General features: G+C 49.9%; 1 protein-coding gene across 5 annotated transcripts; it reads right to left on the reverse strand.

Moving 5' to 3' along the window:
• Window positions 1–1881: 1881 nt before the first annotated feature.
• NYX (nyctalopin) lies at window positions 1882–13650 on the reverse strand. 5 transcript variants are annotated; one of them, XM_075773993.1, is made up of 5 exons: window positions 12631–13650; window positions 8957–9134; window positions 8721–8813; window positions 8464–8539; window positions 1882–5120 (listed from the first exon to the last, which is right to left on the reverse strand). In XM_075773993.1, exons 4-5 carry the CDS (start codon window positions 8483–8485, stop codon window positions 3724–3726), a joined length of 1419 nt encoding a protein of 472 aa, XP_075630108.1. In that variant the 5' UTR covers window positions 8486–8539; window positions 8721–8813; window positions 8957–9134; window positions 12631–13650; the 3' UTR covers window positions 1882–3723. The 5 variants fall into 5 exon arrangements, 4 of the variants coding, with proteins under 4 accessions (XP_075630108.1, XP_075630102.1, XP_010301695.1 ...); XM_075773987.1 differs by having other exon boundaries at window positions 8489–8614; XM_010303393.2 differs by lacking the exon at window positions 8957–9134.
• Between the last annotated feature and the right edge of the window lie 4624 nt (window positions 13651–18274).

Consider the following 18274-nt stretch of genomic DNA (forward strand, 5'->3'; position numbering starts at 1 on the left):
TTGTGAAGTGACTCTGAGCCATGAACTTGTAATGAACAGCAACAGGTTTACCAGCTGAAGCACAGTTTTGCAGCAGGAGTCCAATCCAAGAAAATAAAAAAGTCAAACTACTCATTCAAAAGGCAGATCCCTAGTGTAACTTGTTTTCTAATCAAGAGATTCAAAACAAAGGGAAAAAAAAGGTAGTTATGAATTAGCATCATCTATGTAATCAGTGAACTTTGCTAAGACCTCAGAAACAAGGATCACGAAAGAATAAACCAGGCACTTCAAATCCAATCCAAGCCTTCACAGCACTGGAATGCCTGTCAGGGCTTTGCTGTCTTTCCCAGAGGTCTGCTGCTCTTCCAGGTAAGTGCACACAAAAGATGATGCCCAAGCTGAGCAAAGAGAGTTATGAGGAAGGAGTGACACGGAGAGGACAGGAGCAACGCAAAAGCAATGCACAGACTCAGGGGCTTTTCCTGACCGACTCAGAACGCTCACATGCCAGATGCTCTGTACCACTGGAAATGCACATTGCTGATCTCTCAGCTCAGAGGGAAGAGCACTATTTTGGAGCAGGAGAGCATGAAGTCCGTCCTCGTTACTGTGGGGAAGCTGAAAGCCCATGATGTCAGCCACACACTTTCTAGGCAGCCACAGCTGTATTACAGCAGCACAGGGAAAGCTTTCTGGAGCAAGCAGTTAGGGTATTTGACTACAAGACACATTTAAATCATCGATGCTCAAGGTCTCTGGCCCTGCTGTCCATCACCTGACAGTGCAATCTCCACTAAAATCTACATTTTAAGATGCTTCACATTCAGATCTGCCATTCTTGCAGACAAAACAGAAGCATCTTTGAAGCACTACTTAACTTGAAAGCCACACTCAACAATTGCACAGTAAGACGATCTTCAGCTTGAAAGTATTTCAGCGTAGAAAATGAAAACGTGGGTTATAAAAACAAATTCACTCATGAGGCATCTGTACTTAGAGGAAGTGAAATACAACCATTTGTGCCCAATGTCCTACCATCTGTGCCAAGCCTATTGATAAACCTTCCCTGACAGGATGAAATACTGCTCCTGTAAAGGCATCCTTAACATAATATGCCTCTACAGCATTGCACTGGACTAGGTTTGAAAAACAGCCTTTTATAATACACAGATGAATTTAGCACTTAAGAAGATTAATGGATTCATAAATAGCCTGGAAATCCAAACTCATTGAATTTAGTTCATAGAACAGGTCAAATAGGCATTTATCAAACCATCTGGCGTCTTTCTTCCCTGGGGAAAAAACTGTGGTTGAGCTACAGATAGCTGAGGAGCCATCGCAACAGGGAGGGTTTGGTTTTCCCTGTTCTCAGCTTTCCTCTAGAAATTGCTGGTGCTCATTAGAAAACAGTAGAGCTCTTTGGACAGAGCGCTGAGGACCAAAGCAGGCTGCCCCAAGACATTTGTCTTGAAGCTGCTGGAGATGCCGCCTTTTCTGCTGGCAAAACGTGCAGGCAAAAAAAAAAAAAAAACAGCTTCCCTGTTTCACGCAGCAGCTGCTCGGGTAGATCTGGAGCGTGCAGTCATTTCGCACATGAGCTGATGTCGGCTTTCCCCAGGGCTGTTCACCCTACAGGCTGTGGGACCGTCCGTGGGGTTGGTCACAGACGTGCTGGGGTGCCAGCACTGCTTGAGGCCGAGGGCATTGATTCTCGCTCATGGATGGTCAGGCCCGGCTGGTGTGAACAGACCCAAAACAGGCACCTTTGCTGAAGCGTTGAGCCTTTTTTGAAAAAGTTTATTTATTTCCCAAGTTCTCCCAGACAATCGCAGATGGAAGAGAGCACAGGAGCTGCTAAGAAAAGGTCTTTGTGCATGAATTTGTACATTACCCACCATTTTTGAGATGTTCTATGCCCCAAGTCCGTCTTCAGCAGGCCTGTCCTTTGCGTAAATTTTTGGGTACTCACCAGTGCATGACTGGGGGAAGTGGCAGAGGCAAGGACAGCCATTCTCAGCTGTTTTTAGCCAATGCGTTGTCCATACTGAACCACCGCCTTAGCAAAGCCTGAGCCAGGGCGGCTCCCACTCTGCCCCTGCTGCTCCAGCACCCGTGGGCACCCAGCCAGGGCAGGGGTGGAGATCACGTTGGTGTTGAATTGCTCGTGAAAAGGCAGAGGTTGGGGGAAAAAAACGTTTAGGAAAATGTTTGAAAGGTTTCTTTAAATCATGTCCATTTTTATTCCTGTTTCATGACATTTTAGCAATGATAACGGATTTTATATGTTGTATCATTTCATATGAACATGTACATCATAGTATGATAGGCCATGTATAATGATATAATATAGTTAAAATATCACAGAAGTGTATTTCTACATAGTCATTTATTTTTTTAAAGCATTGCTACTTAACACAAATGTAAGCAGAGTCATGTTCTAAGTTAAAGTGTCTATTCTTTATGCTGCAATAAATAGTTTGTCATTTGCTCTAGACCATAAAATGGACGTTCACGTGAACCCATTTGAGTAGCCCACAAAAACCCCACCAGAGTAAGTCAAGGATCTGAAAAATAACGGGGGCAGGGGGTTGAGCAGTTAATTTATTTTTGTGAGCAAAATAACATTTTATTTTATTAATGTGCTCTGATATAGAAAAAAATTATAATTCTTTATGGTCATATTAGCAGCTTTCATTGAAGATTTTAAAGATAAAACATGTAAGATGCCATATAAAAGAAAATGACAGCGTAGTTGGTTAGTACGACATAAGACGACACACTATGTGGTACACATTATTGGTGGAAATAATACAAAATATTTAGTAGGACCTGGGTTGCATTTGGCATCACCACATTCTGCCCCTGCTGTCATGCCATGAAATAATCTACAAATAAAACCAATATATTTCTTGAAACAATATGTTCATTGAAAAATAAAAACACATTGAAACGACATTAATAAGTAAGCTGTTAGGCTTAAATAGCTTTGCCTCAAAGAAGAATGTTTTGACAAACACAGGTCCATCTGGTTCTCCTGCACCTCTGCCAGGATAGCTGGGGGGGAAAGGATCAAAATCCTGTCCATAGTCATGGCCAAAATACTACGGCCCATCCCGGAGCTGCCTGGGGCAGGCGCCCTCCCCAGATGCTGTCCTCCTGTTCAGGAGGGCTAGTGCTGCATCCCTGGATGCTGCCCAGGACAGACCTGCTCCCCCCACACATGCTGGTGGAAATCAGGAATAGCTCGCCAGCGTTCAGCAACACCCACTGTAGGTGTGGGTGTCTGTCAGGACACGAAGAGGAGGGCTGGTTTTGCTGCTTCGTCTTGCTCTCATAAAGTCGATGGTTGGGTCAACCGGAGTTGGCCCAATGGAGTAAACACCGCCACACCGCCATCCATACAGACCCCTCTCCCTTTGCTCCCAGCAGGGCACATTGCACGGCTCTAAGCAAAACTCAACCTTACTGCTATTCTTTCATTGCTCATCTTCCACACAGCTCTGCGAGTGTCTGGGAGGCTCTGAGACCCCACAGGGAAGGTTTCTCACCTGGAGTGGGACCTGGCCTTGAACCAGATCCCACCAGCTCCTAGGGGAATCTGGAGCCAGATCCAACCAACCTGCCCAGGAGAGTTTGGAGCCAGATGATACAAAGGCCCATGATACAAACTTTTCCCTAATGACTAGGTAGGTACAGGGACTAAATGCTTAAGGAGGACCCATGCTCCAGCCAGCCCTTGGACTATTTGATATGCAAAACAACCACTGTAAAAAGTGCTGGGAAGCAAAAAGAGGAGGCAGCTTCAATACTGTCTTCCCCCACCCCAGAAGAAACCCCATCAGTCAGTCCTTCCAGCTGTGTGGTGTTACCAGAGACTTCAGTGGTGTTTGCCACCTCTTCAGGAAGGCCCATCTGGAGCAAGAGTTTAGAGATAAGGCTGTTGAACTTGCTCTCCGTGGTAGACCAAGGCTCTTCACTTGGGGTCGGGACTTCGGACGTGACATTCAGCTCCACTGGGTCAAGACAGTAACCTTCTGGCGATCTCTCATAGAGCACATCCATCAGGTCAATCCCGGCTACTGAGGAGGGGGAGGCACAGGGAATATCCCTGACAAGCCTGTAATTCTCCATCCACTCCTTCAGCCACTCAATGCGGCAGTCGCACTCCCAGGGGTTGCGGAAGAGGTACAGCCGCCCCAGGAAGTACACCGGCTGGAAGACAGAAAAGGGTAGGGTCGTCAGGTTGTTGCTGTTCAAGTGCAACGCAACCAGGCTGGTGAGGTTTTCAAAAGCCCCTTCCTCAATGTAGTTGATCCTGTTGCGGTCCAGGTAGAGGACCTCCAACTCCCCCAGGTCCCTGAACCAGGTGTTGGAAACATTCCTGAGGAAATTCCCCCCAAGGTTGAGCATCTTCAGGCACCTCAGGCCATCAAAGGAGTTTTCTGGAAGCTCGCTGATCAAATTGTCATTCAGGTACAGGTACTCCATCTTCTGGCAGCCCTGAAAAGCTCGCTCATGAACAACATTTATCCTGTTGTCCTGCAGATTCAGGTATTTCAGCTTGGTCAGGCCCTGCAGGGAGTTATAGGCTACCGCTTCGATCCTGTTTCTTTCCAGGTAAACGTGGGTCAGGTTCTCCATGCCCCTGATGGCACCTGGGATCCTCCGGAAGTTGTTCTGGAAGCAGAAGAGCTCCTGTAGAGCAGGCAGCTCGATGAAGATCCTGTCCGGGATGTTGAAAAGATTGCAGTCTGCCAGGTCCAGCTTGACCAGCCGTCTGAGAGCAGTGAAAGTCCGCGTGTGGAGATAACGAATGTACTCATTGTGGGCCATCTTCAGCTCGGTCAGGCTGGGCAGCCCCTTGAAAGCCCCCGGGGTGATAAAGGAAATATTGTTGTGGTTGAGCGACAGGGATTTGAGGGAAGGCAAGGTCCCGAAGGCCCTCTCGGAGAGGAACTTGATGCTGTTTTTGTCCAGGTTGATAGAGGAGGCTTCACAGGGGAACTCACTAGGGATCTGCCCCAGACCGGCACGATCGCAGAGGACGGAGCAGCTCCGCTCCTGCGTGCACACGCAGTTGGCAGGGCAGGACCGCACGCAGGCCCACACTGCATGGACGTGGGGGACCCAAAGGATCACTGTCAGAGAGGAACACGCCGTCCCCAAAGAGCCGTGGGAGGAGAGAATCAGGATGCATTTTTAGCAAATATATTAATCACAACAGGAAAAAGAAATTACACTGTCTTTGCCTCCCTTCTAGCTGGGCTAATAGCCACCCGCTACTCGTACACCAGTGAGCTCTCATGAAACGTTCCTAAAACTCTTCTGCTGGGGTTTTTAAACTCTCTGAGAAGGGGGGGGGGGTGGGGGGGTGGGGTAGGGTGCATATATATATATATGTAAAAAGCATGTAATCTCTGATTAATTTCTGTCCCCAAGAGGGGGAATCACCTAGACTGAACTGTTTCTGAATGTGTCTGTGATGGGTTTCTCTGGGAGCTGACACATGGTTTGGCCATGATTAGGCCATGGTTTGGCCGGGAGGTAGGCAGAGATAGGCTTTGAAGGCCAGCAGCTGTGGATGGGTTGCAGTATTTTTGGGTGGGGAAGAGGGGAGGGCAGCGTATGCTAGTCTGGCAGTGGGCTGGGGAGATCAGTTAGTTGCTTGGGACACGTCAAATTCATGCCTTTTCTTCTGCCTTTTCTTTGTTCATTCAATCTAACATTTCTCCACCAGAGCCACGAGCTGGTGCAGCACTGCAAGGGGAACTATCAGCTACTAAGGATGCAGCACAGTGTTTAAAAACACATTCCCACTATGTTTTGGTAGAAAGGCACAAGGAAAAACAAAGCAAGAGATATTGGTCAACTGCTTTTTTCATGATCTCACCATAGATAAGCTCCTCTGCACCTCCAGCACAGTTTTTACTGTTTTGCCAATTCTCAAGACAGTTGTGATAATGTCTTACTCTTGATGGGAGCAGCTGCTTTGTCCTTTTATCAGCCTGACATGGGAGGTGTGTGGCTATTGCAGTTTCTTTTCAAGTTAGGCCCACACAGGTGGATGTACAATGAGGAAGAGAAGGTAAAAGCTCTTGAAGACAAATCAGAGAAGAATGAAAAGAACAGGAAACATCAGTCTCCATGGACAGGTATTTTTGTAGGGAAAAAGCATCCAGTCAACCAGACATCTGCGAAATAAACTCATTAGAGAGGAAGAACTGAAGGCAGAGCTCATTTTGTAATTGCTCTTACAGGCACACCCTACTTGCTGCTTAACAAAATGAGCAGCCATACCAGCGAACTCTCCATGTAGGTGGTATTGCTACTGACTGGCTTTTCTGCTGCAGTTTATTGGCTCCCACACAAGCACAAGCCTTTTGTATTTTTTTTTTTTCAACAAGACATGAGATACCATCTTTACCAACAGCCACCTTTACTACCGCATTGCTGGGATCACGTCTCTGCTGCTGCATGCTTGGTAGCCCCAAGGGCTGAAAGACAAGGAACAGGCTTTCCCCCACGCTCCTGCTGACTGACTGGAGAGGGAAGCTCCCAGCAGCCAGGCTGCCTCTCCCCACCAGTTTGCAGCACAGCGATTGCCCACTACAGCTGTGTTCCCAATGCACATTTTTATTAAGACAGACTTGTGAGGTGATATGCCATGAAGCATCAGCTTCAGCAAACATCAAGCTTTTATTTTTGCAGCGCCTAAGGCTTCAATGTACAGACCAAACTACAGTTCAAACTGCAATTGCTCTGCCCTTTCTCCATCCTTTTCAAAGGCAACGTGCACGATTCTGTATTTATGAGTTGCACTGCCTGTGGCTTCTTCAAGCAGGAGACTTGCAAAACCAGTTGCTGGGCAGGTCCCCATTCAACCCAGGAGCTGCCCAGCCTGGTTCTGTTTGAACGAACCTGGTCATTGCATGTAGAAGAGGGATTTAGGCATGTGGAGGGAGCATCCCAGAAGGACTTCAGCTGTGGCCTCTGTATCAAAATTCAGGTCCCATCAAGCCTGGCCACACTATTGTGACTAGAGAATTAGCAAAACAGCATCGCTTCAAGGATAAATGATAATGAAGGACTCTGAGAGGTGGACAGGATTTTAGACAGGTTTTCATTTTGTTTGCTTGTATGTTCTTCTCCTTTTACCCAAGCCCTTATCTAACAGCCAGAGCTAAAGGAAAGTCCCCTTCAGCCAGGGCCCTGAGTAGACAACAGGTGAGGAGCTTAAGGACGAGAGGGGGGACAACGGATTTGTCCCCGGATTGCTCTTTCTTTGTGCAGGCTGCCCAGGGACAGACAGGGGTATATGTTGTTTTTGTTATGCAGTTACATAAACCAAGGGCCAGATGGATTAAGGATTTGCCTGTTCCCAAATGTCTGACTGCAGGTGGCTGTCTGGAAACGATGGATGGAAGTGTTGCTGCTGGAACAGGAGCCTTGCGTGGGCTCAGGGTGACATCCAGAGGGGCACGTGTGCATAGGCTGTCCTATATGTGAAACTGTCCCAAGCAAGTTCGATGTTTAGCTACAGCTAGCCCAAGCTCAGTTACATCCCTGGCCTTCAGAGCAGACCTCCCCCAGCAGCTGTGTACACTGTGTGCAGCGTAGGAATTAGCACGCTGATAACTAAATCCCCTCCTTCCCCTCCCTGCTTGTTCTCTAATCACTTGATAAAGGAAATGTCTGTACCCAAGCCATATCCAACCTGTTCTCCTTATACACAGGGGTTTTTTAGTGCCAAGTCCTCTGCTAGTGGCATTTCACAGCACACTTCTAAGATCTCTATTTACAAGTCCATCTCTTTGCATTGTGGAGTACATGCAAAACAAACACTTGAGGACCATCCAACTAGAAAAAAATCCCCTGGCAATAGGAGCTCACTCGGAGGAGCCCCTTAGCACCGCAGTCTTTGTGGCAATTCTTCCTCTTTCTCTTGCAAAGGAAGTGAGAAAAAATTGTCCATCTGTACCCCATCAAACCTTCAGTAGAGCTAGTGCTCAGAGCACAGGAGATCAGATCTCTGCTGTTGGCCAGATCTCTTCTGACCAACATAGCATGAAACATTCCCACCTCTCCTTCCTTACTCTTTCCCCTTCCCCCAAAAGGATGTTCTTTGCTTTTTACACTGTGGGAGCAGGCAGGGCAGCAGCTGGAAGACGATTCCAACTCATTGACACAGAAGGTGCTCAAACGAGATGTGTGTTTAAGAAAAAGGGTGAAATACAGCAGAAGGTCAAAAATATTAGTGAGATTAAGGAATAAACAAAATTCCACCTAGGCATGATCTCTTTTGCTCTTTTAAATGCTACGGTAATTCAGTATTTGAAAGGAATAGTGAGAGACCAAAAATGTTTGCAGAGTTTTGAGAAGGGTAGAGAGACAATGATTGCAATAATTGAGTATTTAACCTACACCTTTCCAAACCATCTGTCTAATCCACTACTGGGTAATGCAGAATAAGAGTATACTCACCATTTAAAATGATGGCAAACATTACCTTGATTATTCACTAGTGGCATTTCAGGTCTGGCAAGTGAACTTGAGGGATCTAAAAGCACACAGGAAGAGCAGAGACAGGTTTCATCCTCTGTCATTTCCCTGCATCATCTTCCTACAATAAGGCCTATGTTTAGAAAGGAAAATGAAGGAAAAAGCTCCTCTCCCACATGCTTTCAAACTGAAGAAGTCCCCAACATCTTCCTGGTGAGTATCTTTCTTCCACCACTGACCTTCTCAGGGAATCCTGCAGCTTTATGCTACTCCTTTCCACAAGCTCATCCACATCCTTCCCACCAGCCGTGCTGAGGGCAGGTTCCGATCATCTGAGGTGGGAAAAGATCACCAACAGTAAGAGACTGGCCATCTCCCCAGGCAATAAGTGCTGGTACAGAGGAGCGTACCCAGCTTAGCATCAAACAGTCAAAACTAAAATTCCCAACAGAAATAATCTAGATATGTTGCTTACCTAGCCAGGCAGTGGCTGTGTCCTCCCTCCTGCTCATGAGGCTGCCATTAGCCATACGAGTCAGTCTCCGAAAAGTTGGCATTTTTTTCTCACAAGCTATCATTTAATGGCAGGAAAATCCTCTGTATCAGAGGAGGATTAGCAGAGATGGAAGAATTGTGCCTGTCCTCTAAAGCTCCTAAAGCATAACAGGGATTGCAGACAAACCTAACTGATGCTTTCTCCCCTCTGCCAACCTACTGTCCCCCCACCTACTCTCCCCCCCCCCCCCCCCATTAAAAAAAAAACCCAATAAACCAGTCCAGAATTGGACCACTGCCATTCAAACAGCATTGCTGAATGTCATTACTCCACTCCCCATTATATAATGGCAGAAATGGTGGGAGCGGAAGGTGCAGCCTAAATGTGATTAGATTTGGGGGCAAGCACAGCCTTATGGTTTCCCTTCATAGAGCTCTCCAAACCAGCACAGCTTGAGACTCTCTTCCCCCGTGCACACTTTCCCAGCCCCAGCGTGGCTCACACACTGTTAACAAGATGCTTTGCTTTGCTGGGAATTGCTCCTGACGGAAAAGGAGATGCCAACAGCACTGGGAGAAGGGTCAGCAAACACAGGGAGCTTGCATGGTGTATATGGCCCAAATAATAATGAACTCTGCCCTGCCTGTGAGTGTGTTTTGCTTGTGATGCTGCAGCTGGTGCGTGGAAATCATAAGGACAGGTTCTGTATGTGGTGATGTTTTAGCATTCAGGATGTGAATTGGTTTTTAAAGCCTTTTCTGACAGAATGATGATGGTTTCTTTGGAGGGTGGGGGTTGAACAAGTGAGTTATCTCAGCCTCCCATGCCTTAGGTAATTGCATTCACCATGTCAGAGGGAAAAATAGCTCTACTCTTTATTTCTAAGTGAATTATTCTGCTTTTTTTTTTTTCAGGAAATGGAATACCTGATGAATTTATGCTTGATATGGCAGGAAAGATTCAGCTGGGAACCAGCCTGCTACTGCTCAGCTCTTCCTGCAAATTGAAGCACCCAGCTACATTGGGTTTATTTTGTTTTGCCTTTCCCTCAGTCTTAAGGCATCTGGCTGGCACCTCGGGAAATTTGTGTCTGTCTAAACAGTGTGTAAGCAGGCTGGTGCTGGGGGGGCAGGCTGGAGGGAAGGGGGTGACGCATATAGCACTGATTTTAGCTGAAGGATACCTTTCCCCGCCACCTTGTTGTACCAACCCCCCAGCTTTGCACTTCTGCGCTTTGCACCATGCTGCTTTGCACAGAGGAGGAAAGAGATTTGCAAAGCCACACACAGGGGTGTTGCAGTCTCCGTGACAGGGCTGAAGTTGTTGGAAACCTTGTGGGGACAGAAGTGGCACCAGCTGGTGAGCTGGGGCAGCTGCTCTTTCCCCGAAGGTCCCAGTTCCCATGGGAATACCAGGAAGCCCCAACCTGTCTGATTGCAGAAAGCAGATCACTGGCCTTTCGGCTATGCAGAAAATTGGCGGGGAGGAGGGGGGGAACACTATTCACAGCTCCTTTTTCCCCAACATTTACCAGAACCCATATGGTGGTACCAGAAATCTTGTCTCTCCTCAGGTGCACACATGTTGTATGACAAGGAGTGGAGGCAGTGGGCAAAGAGGGTATGTATGTGGGACTCCGGGGACAATTTGGCGTGTGATCAGTCAGCATCTCCCCAGAGACTAGAACTGCTGTTTGCTTTCAAAGCAATAGTAAATTTGTTCATCAGAAACAAGGAGTGGCTGACCTGCACCAAGGCACTAGATTTCTGCTCAGACTCTGGGGCTCTCCTGTGCCTCACTGCTCTTCTTCCACATGCACAGTAAGGGACCGGTGGGGACAGGACATGAAGGACCCCTGAGCCCTGGGAAGTGTTTTTTGTGACAAGCAGAGCTACTTCCCCCAGAAGGTCAGGTCAAAACACATCCCCTAAGGAGGTCACTGGGAACCTCTGCTAGGTACAATGGGGGGGGGGACTGGTAGGTTGAGGGTTTGGGGGCACTTGCTAAACTGGGAGCTGTACGTACCTCAGCAGCCACTTTTGGGGGGGACGGGGACGGTGGCAGTAGGTGCCTGTTGTAAAATCAGCAGCCGTGATGTGCCGAGGCAGGCTCCAGCAGAAGCACCAGGCTTAGCTGGAGGAAGGCTGGCAGGGAACACCTCTCAGAGAGCTGCTGCAATGGGCAGAGTCGCCGTAGACCAGCGCAGGTATTATTAGCTCCCACAGGAGCTTCTGACAGCAGCCTTGCCATCAGCATCCCACATACATAGCTCAGTGGTTGCAGCTGGCCTGGAGATGGAGCCCAGGCCCACTCCGGCTTTTTCTACCACAGCTGGAGGTAGGGATGGCTGAAACAGCCCATGTCCTGCCCCATGAGCCCTTCTACCCACAGCCTCACCAGCCACCCTGTGCTGGCACACCTGGACCTCCTCCCCAGCCAGCAGCAGCAGCTCCAAGGCTTAGAGCAGTATATTTTTGTGCATCATCTGTGGGCAGGAGCCTTACACACCTCCAGACCACAGCACAGAGAAGATAAGAACATGTCAGCATATGCACGGGGCGGTGGGGGGGAGGTTGGGGAGGCTGGGGATGGGAGGCACACTGAGGTCACAGTTTCTGGGAAAGTCTCCCGCTGCAGGCAGCCAGCCGGTCAGGGAGCATCGCCCTGCGAGTGGCTGCAGCAGAGCGCTGCAGGAGCACCAAGCTCAGCACCTCCTGTGAACTTCTGCTGGCTCTTGCAACTCCTGATTCATTTCCTGATAACCTTTGGTCCTGAAAGGGCATGACAATGTGAGAAAGTGGCCTGGTAAGAAGTTTCTATTCTTCTTAGGTAGAAAAACTTAAATATCAGAGGGTACATAAAGGAAACTCGCATTTATTCTTAAAAGAAACAAACTTGGGCTTTAAACCACACCTCAACATTTTTCAGAGCATGACTCATGTCTGGTTAATGCTGAGAGTTGAGCACACTGCAGATGCTCAGGGCTGGGAAGCTGCTGTGGCTGCCAGGCTGGAAGCAGACTCAGAGGCTACAGACCTTGCTACTGTAGCTCTGTGCTGTTAATTTTGGTGCCACCAAGGGCTCTTCCTCATGACCTGTCCTGCCCTTTTTAACCTCTGGGAACTTAGAGAAACCAGAGGTCAAAATAGTGGTGGAGCCAAGCCCAGAAAGCAGAAGAGCTATGCTGCCACTGAAAAAAAAAAAAAAAAAAAAAAGATGAATGGATGTTTATATCTGATCTTCCACCAAAAGAATTTGGAGAATTCAGCCCTGACCAGAGGAGCCCCCTCTGCTCCGGCAGTATGCGCTGGATAAGTAAGCCTTGGCACAGCTTCACAAGCTGGCAGTGAGGAGAAGCCCGCTTTGCAGGGCAAGCCTGCACAGACTCGATGCAAGATTGCTTCTAACAACCCACTTCTTCATGGCCAGGGGCATTTCATGTGACAGTGGGTTAAGGATCCGAACCCAGCTCCTATCTCTGATACACACTGATATGATTTTAAATGATCTCTGGGGACCACTTCTTGCAGTGGTACAGCTGCAGGTTAAAATATTCCCTTTCTTTTGAAAGGTTGGCTAAAAACAGCTGGTGGGACTCATCTCACCTAGCTGAATGTGAAAGAGGTCTCGTCTCACCCACTTTAGCTGCCTACCTGTGAGCACCATCATGGGCCTCAGTGGGGCCCATTTTCACTGATGGATGACAAGACAGCCAAGGATGTGCAGCTTTTGGGACACCTCCACGCCATTAGACACCAGCACTGGGTTAGCGGGATCCAATTCTCGCAAGTCCGGATGCTGCCAGCCAAACGCTGCCCTCCATAGAGCAGCGAAGAGGCAGAGCTGTTTGCCCGACTCCGGTGGCTGAACATCTTCGCTCCATTGTTTTTTTATCTCAAAGAGCTGCTTGCATTCATGGGACTAGTGCAGGGGGGTGAGGTCCCTGCACCGCAGAGCGCCTGAGCCCCTCCGCCCACCTCAGGCTTTGGTTTCCTGAGCTTCTGTAACAGCAGCCACAGCTGCTGCGGTTCGGTGCATACTTCCCCTCTTCTCACAGCAGCAGCTGTGTCGTACGTCGAGCCTTTCCTGCGCACATAATCGCTGGGGTGACCTTTGAAGCAGCTGCCTCAGCGTTTCTTGCTGGGGCTCCTGTTGTTGGCTGTGCCTCATGGGATCCAGGATGCGTGTAGGGTGGTCACCCAGCCAACTGCACCACTGCACGCACAGCTCCGGAAGGCGTAGGTTTGGGGCAGGGAGGAGTCCGCTGCGGTGGGACTGCTGTGCTGCGAGCAGACAGGACAGAGCAGCATGGCTGTACTGGCGCTTGCAACTTCAGCACAGCCCACACCACCACCAGAAAGAGTGCTCGGTGCAGCTGCAATATTGCTGCTTACAGGAGATGTAGAAGCAGCTGAGGAGTCAATCAAAACTTCAAGAGCAAGGAGTTAAGAGCCTTTCCCTCACTCGGAAGGCAGCACAGCTTTTCTTCTGTAGGCAGGGGCTTCGTTTTTATCTGGACCAAGGCTCAGGCCCCCATACTTTGCCCAGGCATTAAGCTCCAGGGCCCTGAGGGCACAATAGGTACCTTAGGGAGGGGTCTTCCCTGGGGCTACCCCTCACCCCTCACCCCTGCCCAGGGCCCAGGGCCCCCATTTCATCCCAGCCTAGGGCCGTCAGTACCTGCCCAGCCTGGGTGCTGCATGTTGCACGTTGTTGCTGGCCCTCTGCCCCATGTCACAGCCCCCCCCAGCAGCCTGCCCACCCCTGCAGGCTGCTGTGCCGTACCCCAGTTGCGCTGCCTGCCGCTGGTCCCACCCCAGCCGGAGAAGACCCACGCCACCTCAAGAAACCCCTGGGAAAGAAGAGTTGCTGTGGTGCCACCCACAATGTCCTCCCCGTGTATCTCAGCAAGGAGGGCTGCCACCAGTGATGGCACCTCCAGGCTGTCAAAATGGCTCCTGTCCTTCAGAAATAAACTCATCTCACCCCAAAGACTGATTTTGGACCCCAATTCCCCTCAGCGGTCTCTGCCAAATATCCAGCTTTATTCTGCTGGGTGTACATAAAACTACCCAGGCCTTGACCCAGCTTCCTTGGCAAGGCACAACAGACCGAAGAACAGCCCATTGCCTGTTTCTCCGTACACCGTGCTGGCCTGGGTTTGTGTGCGGCACGTTGCAGCCCTGCAGCCCCTTCACACCAGCAGCTGCCACCCTGTTTTTCCCTCCCACCCTGAGCCGTGTCCCCACAGCAGTGCACGCACACACATGTGTGCCACCCAGCAGCACGCTGCCATCACAGAGCTGATCTAGGTGAAAACTGCGTATTTTTTTTTGATGCTGGATGGGTCTGAGTGGGGACGGTTTCCTAACAGACACCTGCCTGTGGACTGAGACCATGGACAGTGCTCAGCACCTCACGATGCCCAAATGCAGCCCGAGGGAGAAGGTGCTCAGCAGCTGCACCCCAGCAGGGCTCGGCTGGCTGCAGGCTACCTGCAGGAGTAACACTGGGGGACTCTTCACCACCTGGTCCACGGCAGGACAAAGCAGGGACAAGGGCCAGCAGCAGCGGTTGGCAAGAAATAGCCACCGACAAGCTGCTTACCCACAGGGAGAGTAGGGAAGCAAAGCCAACAAAGCAGCAGAAAGAGGAGAGAGTTAAGGTGGGCACCAGATTTGAAGCCCCAGCTGCTGCGTGATGGCCAAGCCCTGCAGCAGGAGCAGAGGCCCAGGAGCTCACAGCTGCTGCAGGAGCGTCTTCTGAAAGGGAACAGCACACTCTAGGGTAGGCAGACTGAAGCAGATGCAGCGCACAGCAAAGCACAGGCTAGTGCATTCGTCTGTCAGCTCAAACCTCTGCTGACGGCCCAGTCAGACAGCATGCAGACCCCATGCAAAGGGGACAAGGAGCCCGGGGCTGGAATGCAGCTCCATCAAGGTCAAATCCTCCCACTGTCTGGTGCCAGTGCAGGACAGAGACCCTGTCCAAGACTGTCCAGGCCACTGGCTTTTACACCAGATCACGGGGGCCTCTCCTGGCCCATCCTGTGGATGTGGTTTCATCCCTCACTCGTGCTAAGCAAACAGTAACATTTGCAGCCAGAAAGGAGCAGCATGGGCTGCTCTGCAGCGAGGGTCTGGGCACTCACCTGGGAAGCAAGTTCCTGCTTCCTGCTGCAATATGTGTGTATGGATGCAATGCTGAAAAAGAACATCTTTGGGGTTACCAGGTGACTCCCCACAATACCCACAGCAGCCTTGGGGAAGGAGAGGGGAGCTGGGCTCAAATCTGTATTAACTAAAAAGCTGAAGAGGAGCTTGAATCTACATTTCGCACATCTGCGCTGTGAATCTTGGCCTCTACTACAAATTTTTTTTTTCCCTAAAACCAGCCAGCCATGCTCTGGCATCTCATTTCAGGGACAACCCGCTGCTGGGAAGCCTGAATGGGGGCTGCGTCGCCCATCTTTCTCTGCGGGGTGTGGGGATCCCTGCCCTCCCTTCTGCCTTTGAGCAGCCCTCGGCTCAGCGTGCTGTGCTGTATCACTGCTGTCGCCTGGCGTGCGGCCGAGCGGGCAGCTCCTGCTTGCACATCCCATCAACAGACAGGGGAAGTCGAGGCTGGCAGCACCCGTACCAGCCAGCCTGCCCTCCCTGCTGAAGCCAGCCCAAGGTTGCCAGTGGCGTGGGCATGCACAGCGGGGGATCCCAGGGAGGGCTCCTGCAGCTTTTCCTAGCAGCTGAGGAGCTTCCCTGCCCCGGCCCTTTGGCATCCGCTGGGTCATTTCTGTCCTGTGGAATAAATAGAGAGCCGCTTGTCTCCTACTTAAGTCCTCGTGCCATGATTTCCGCAGACTGTCCCCCAAGCCAGTGAATACTTGCAGTTCCTTGTTAGCTAATGGGAAGGCTGTGCGGTACACACACGAAGGCAAGGACACATCACAGTAAGCTCTGCTTAATTCTCCCTTAGTGGCTACTGAGTCCATTAATCTTAATAAAGCTGCCTCCACAGCCATGTATGGGCAATGCACAATGAACTTAAACACAGGACTTGCACACACCTTTTGAAACAGCCTTTCTGCACTAAACGCACAACAGGCAATACATTACCCAAGCCAACAGCCTTCCCAGGCCTTGCCAGACAGTTTATTTACCTCCTGGTGATTCATCTCTCCCACTTCCACGACAGGATCAGTGCCACCTTCTCCCCACTGTATAGTGTTAACATTTGGGGCAGGTTCATCGCTTACCTGTCTCTGCTTAACTCGGACACTTCTGTCAGGAGCCTGCTGTGCAGCCGGGTCAGATCACCAGGGAGAATGAACCAGAAGCCCCGGGACTCTGGATCATGGACTCTGGGGGGCTACAACTATGCTGTAATGTGGTTTTTGCTCTACCCATCGCAGTACTTTCCCCCACCTGACTAACGCTTCTGAACAGCAAGTAACAAGGAGCACTCCATCACGCCAAGCAGCTGTAATTACCTGGTAATAGATTTAAAAGGATAATTCTGTTTTCTGTCAAAGATGCTGGCAGATAAGAAAGGAGCCAATCATCAGATCAGGAATAAACTTCAATAACATAATAACCAGCACACTAAACAGGAGGTTAGAGCAGTATACACTTACAGATGATCTGGAAGATTTGTTAAATGAACTTATCATGCTTTCCTGAGCATGTAATGGCAATGCATTTGCTGCATCATCAAGCCCAGAGTGGTTAAAGGACTGGACTGAAAACACAGCAAGGGAACTTACTAAAAACTGTTCATGATGGCTGAGTCCTCCTTCCACCTAACGTTACAGTACAAATAGCCACATACACACCTTTCACCGACGCCCCCTCCTAGTAACGGAAAGAGGCGTAAGAAAGTCTCCAGTGCTGCCCCCAAGCTGCATGAGTAAAAGCTTCCCCACATGGTACAGTGCACCTGAACGGCCTGCGTTGGACCACTAAGAAAGGCTGTGTCACGGGTAAGGGACAAAGAAACTCAGGGTCTCCAAACATGGAGCGCATGAAACTCTGGTAAGAAAGCAAGCATTGCTCCAGGGCACACCAGAGGGGAGAGGGAGCAGTCACTGAGGCCGGGAGCTGCCCTGGGAGCAGCCAGCGGAGTCACCAGTAGCCGTCTGCCATGCTGCTTTCTCCAGGCCTCCACCGAGTTCATCTGCAAGGGGTTTAGATTCTCCAGCTACAATAATGCAGCTACTCAAACATCCACCACCTGACATATGTAGAGTTTTGCACAAGTCTAAGACAATTAAAGCTAGCAGACTTTGGGGAAGGGAGGGGAACGGCCATCATGGTAGATAAGCCCACATTTACACCCGCGTACTCTGCTTCCCACTCATTCCCGGCCTCTGATTTTATGGGCTGCTGACACCTCTTCTATGCCAACCCTGGGCGCTGCCAAAAAAGCCCCCGTGGCCATGTTACAGGCAAACACAGCAAATCCCCCACACTGGGGTGTATTTATGGATCGCAGAAGTACAGCACTTCTGCTCATGCAAAAAGCTTTATTTCCTGCCAGCTGCAGGAGACCACGCTACCTGAGGAAGAAGGGGCACAACAACTTTATCTGAGATATCAAATCGATAGTGATGGAGGAAATAGCTTCTCTGCAGCCAGGCAAAAACTATGCTCTCAGATAAGATAGGTGCCGAGTCCCAAGCCTAGCAACATGAAGAGAAAGCTCTACTCCCGCTAGCTCCATAGCAGCAAGGCTGCAGCCTGCAAATCCCTTAACCATTTCTGGGTTGCTTCTAGGGATGCCATGCGGGTTGCGCTGGGTTCACAGCAGCCTGCAGAAGGCGGGGGGAAACCCTCTTTGCACTTGTCAGAAAAACATGTTAGCAACAGCTGTGCTTCAGCAACAAGTGTGTTGCAACAAGTTGTTTGAGCTACCATGCCGGATTTGAGTTATAACAGAGAGTGGAGAACATCTGCTCTCTGTGTACGGTGGGAAACAGAAAATAAACGAGGAGGCAAATACCACACGTATGAGGCAGGGGGAGAGAGATGCTGCAGAAGCGCGTTCATCAAACCGAGCTATGGGAAATGCGAAAGAGGGCTAGACGCTCAGCGTAAAAAATAGATCACACCAGGGCTCTGCAAGAGACCACGGCCCTTAAAAAACTGTCTTCTACCCAAAATTTCTTACTGTGGTTTTTATTTCCCTTTGATTTAGGCAGTACTTTCACACTTCTCCTCTGAGACTGACGGCATTGTGCTGGGGGAAAATGTTTGGCACACGAGGGTGTGGGACAGGGAAGGGGCAGCATGCCCGGCTGTGCAG

This window comes from Balearica regulorum, chromosome 1, assembly GCF_011004875.1.
Source record: "Balearica regulorum gibbericeps isolate bBalReg1 chromosome 1, bBalReg1.pri, whole genome shotgun sequence".
NCBI lineage: Eukaryota > Metazoa > Chordata > Aves > Gruiformes > Gruidae > Balearica > Balearica regulorum.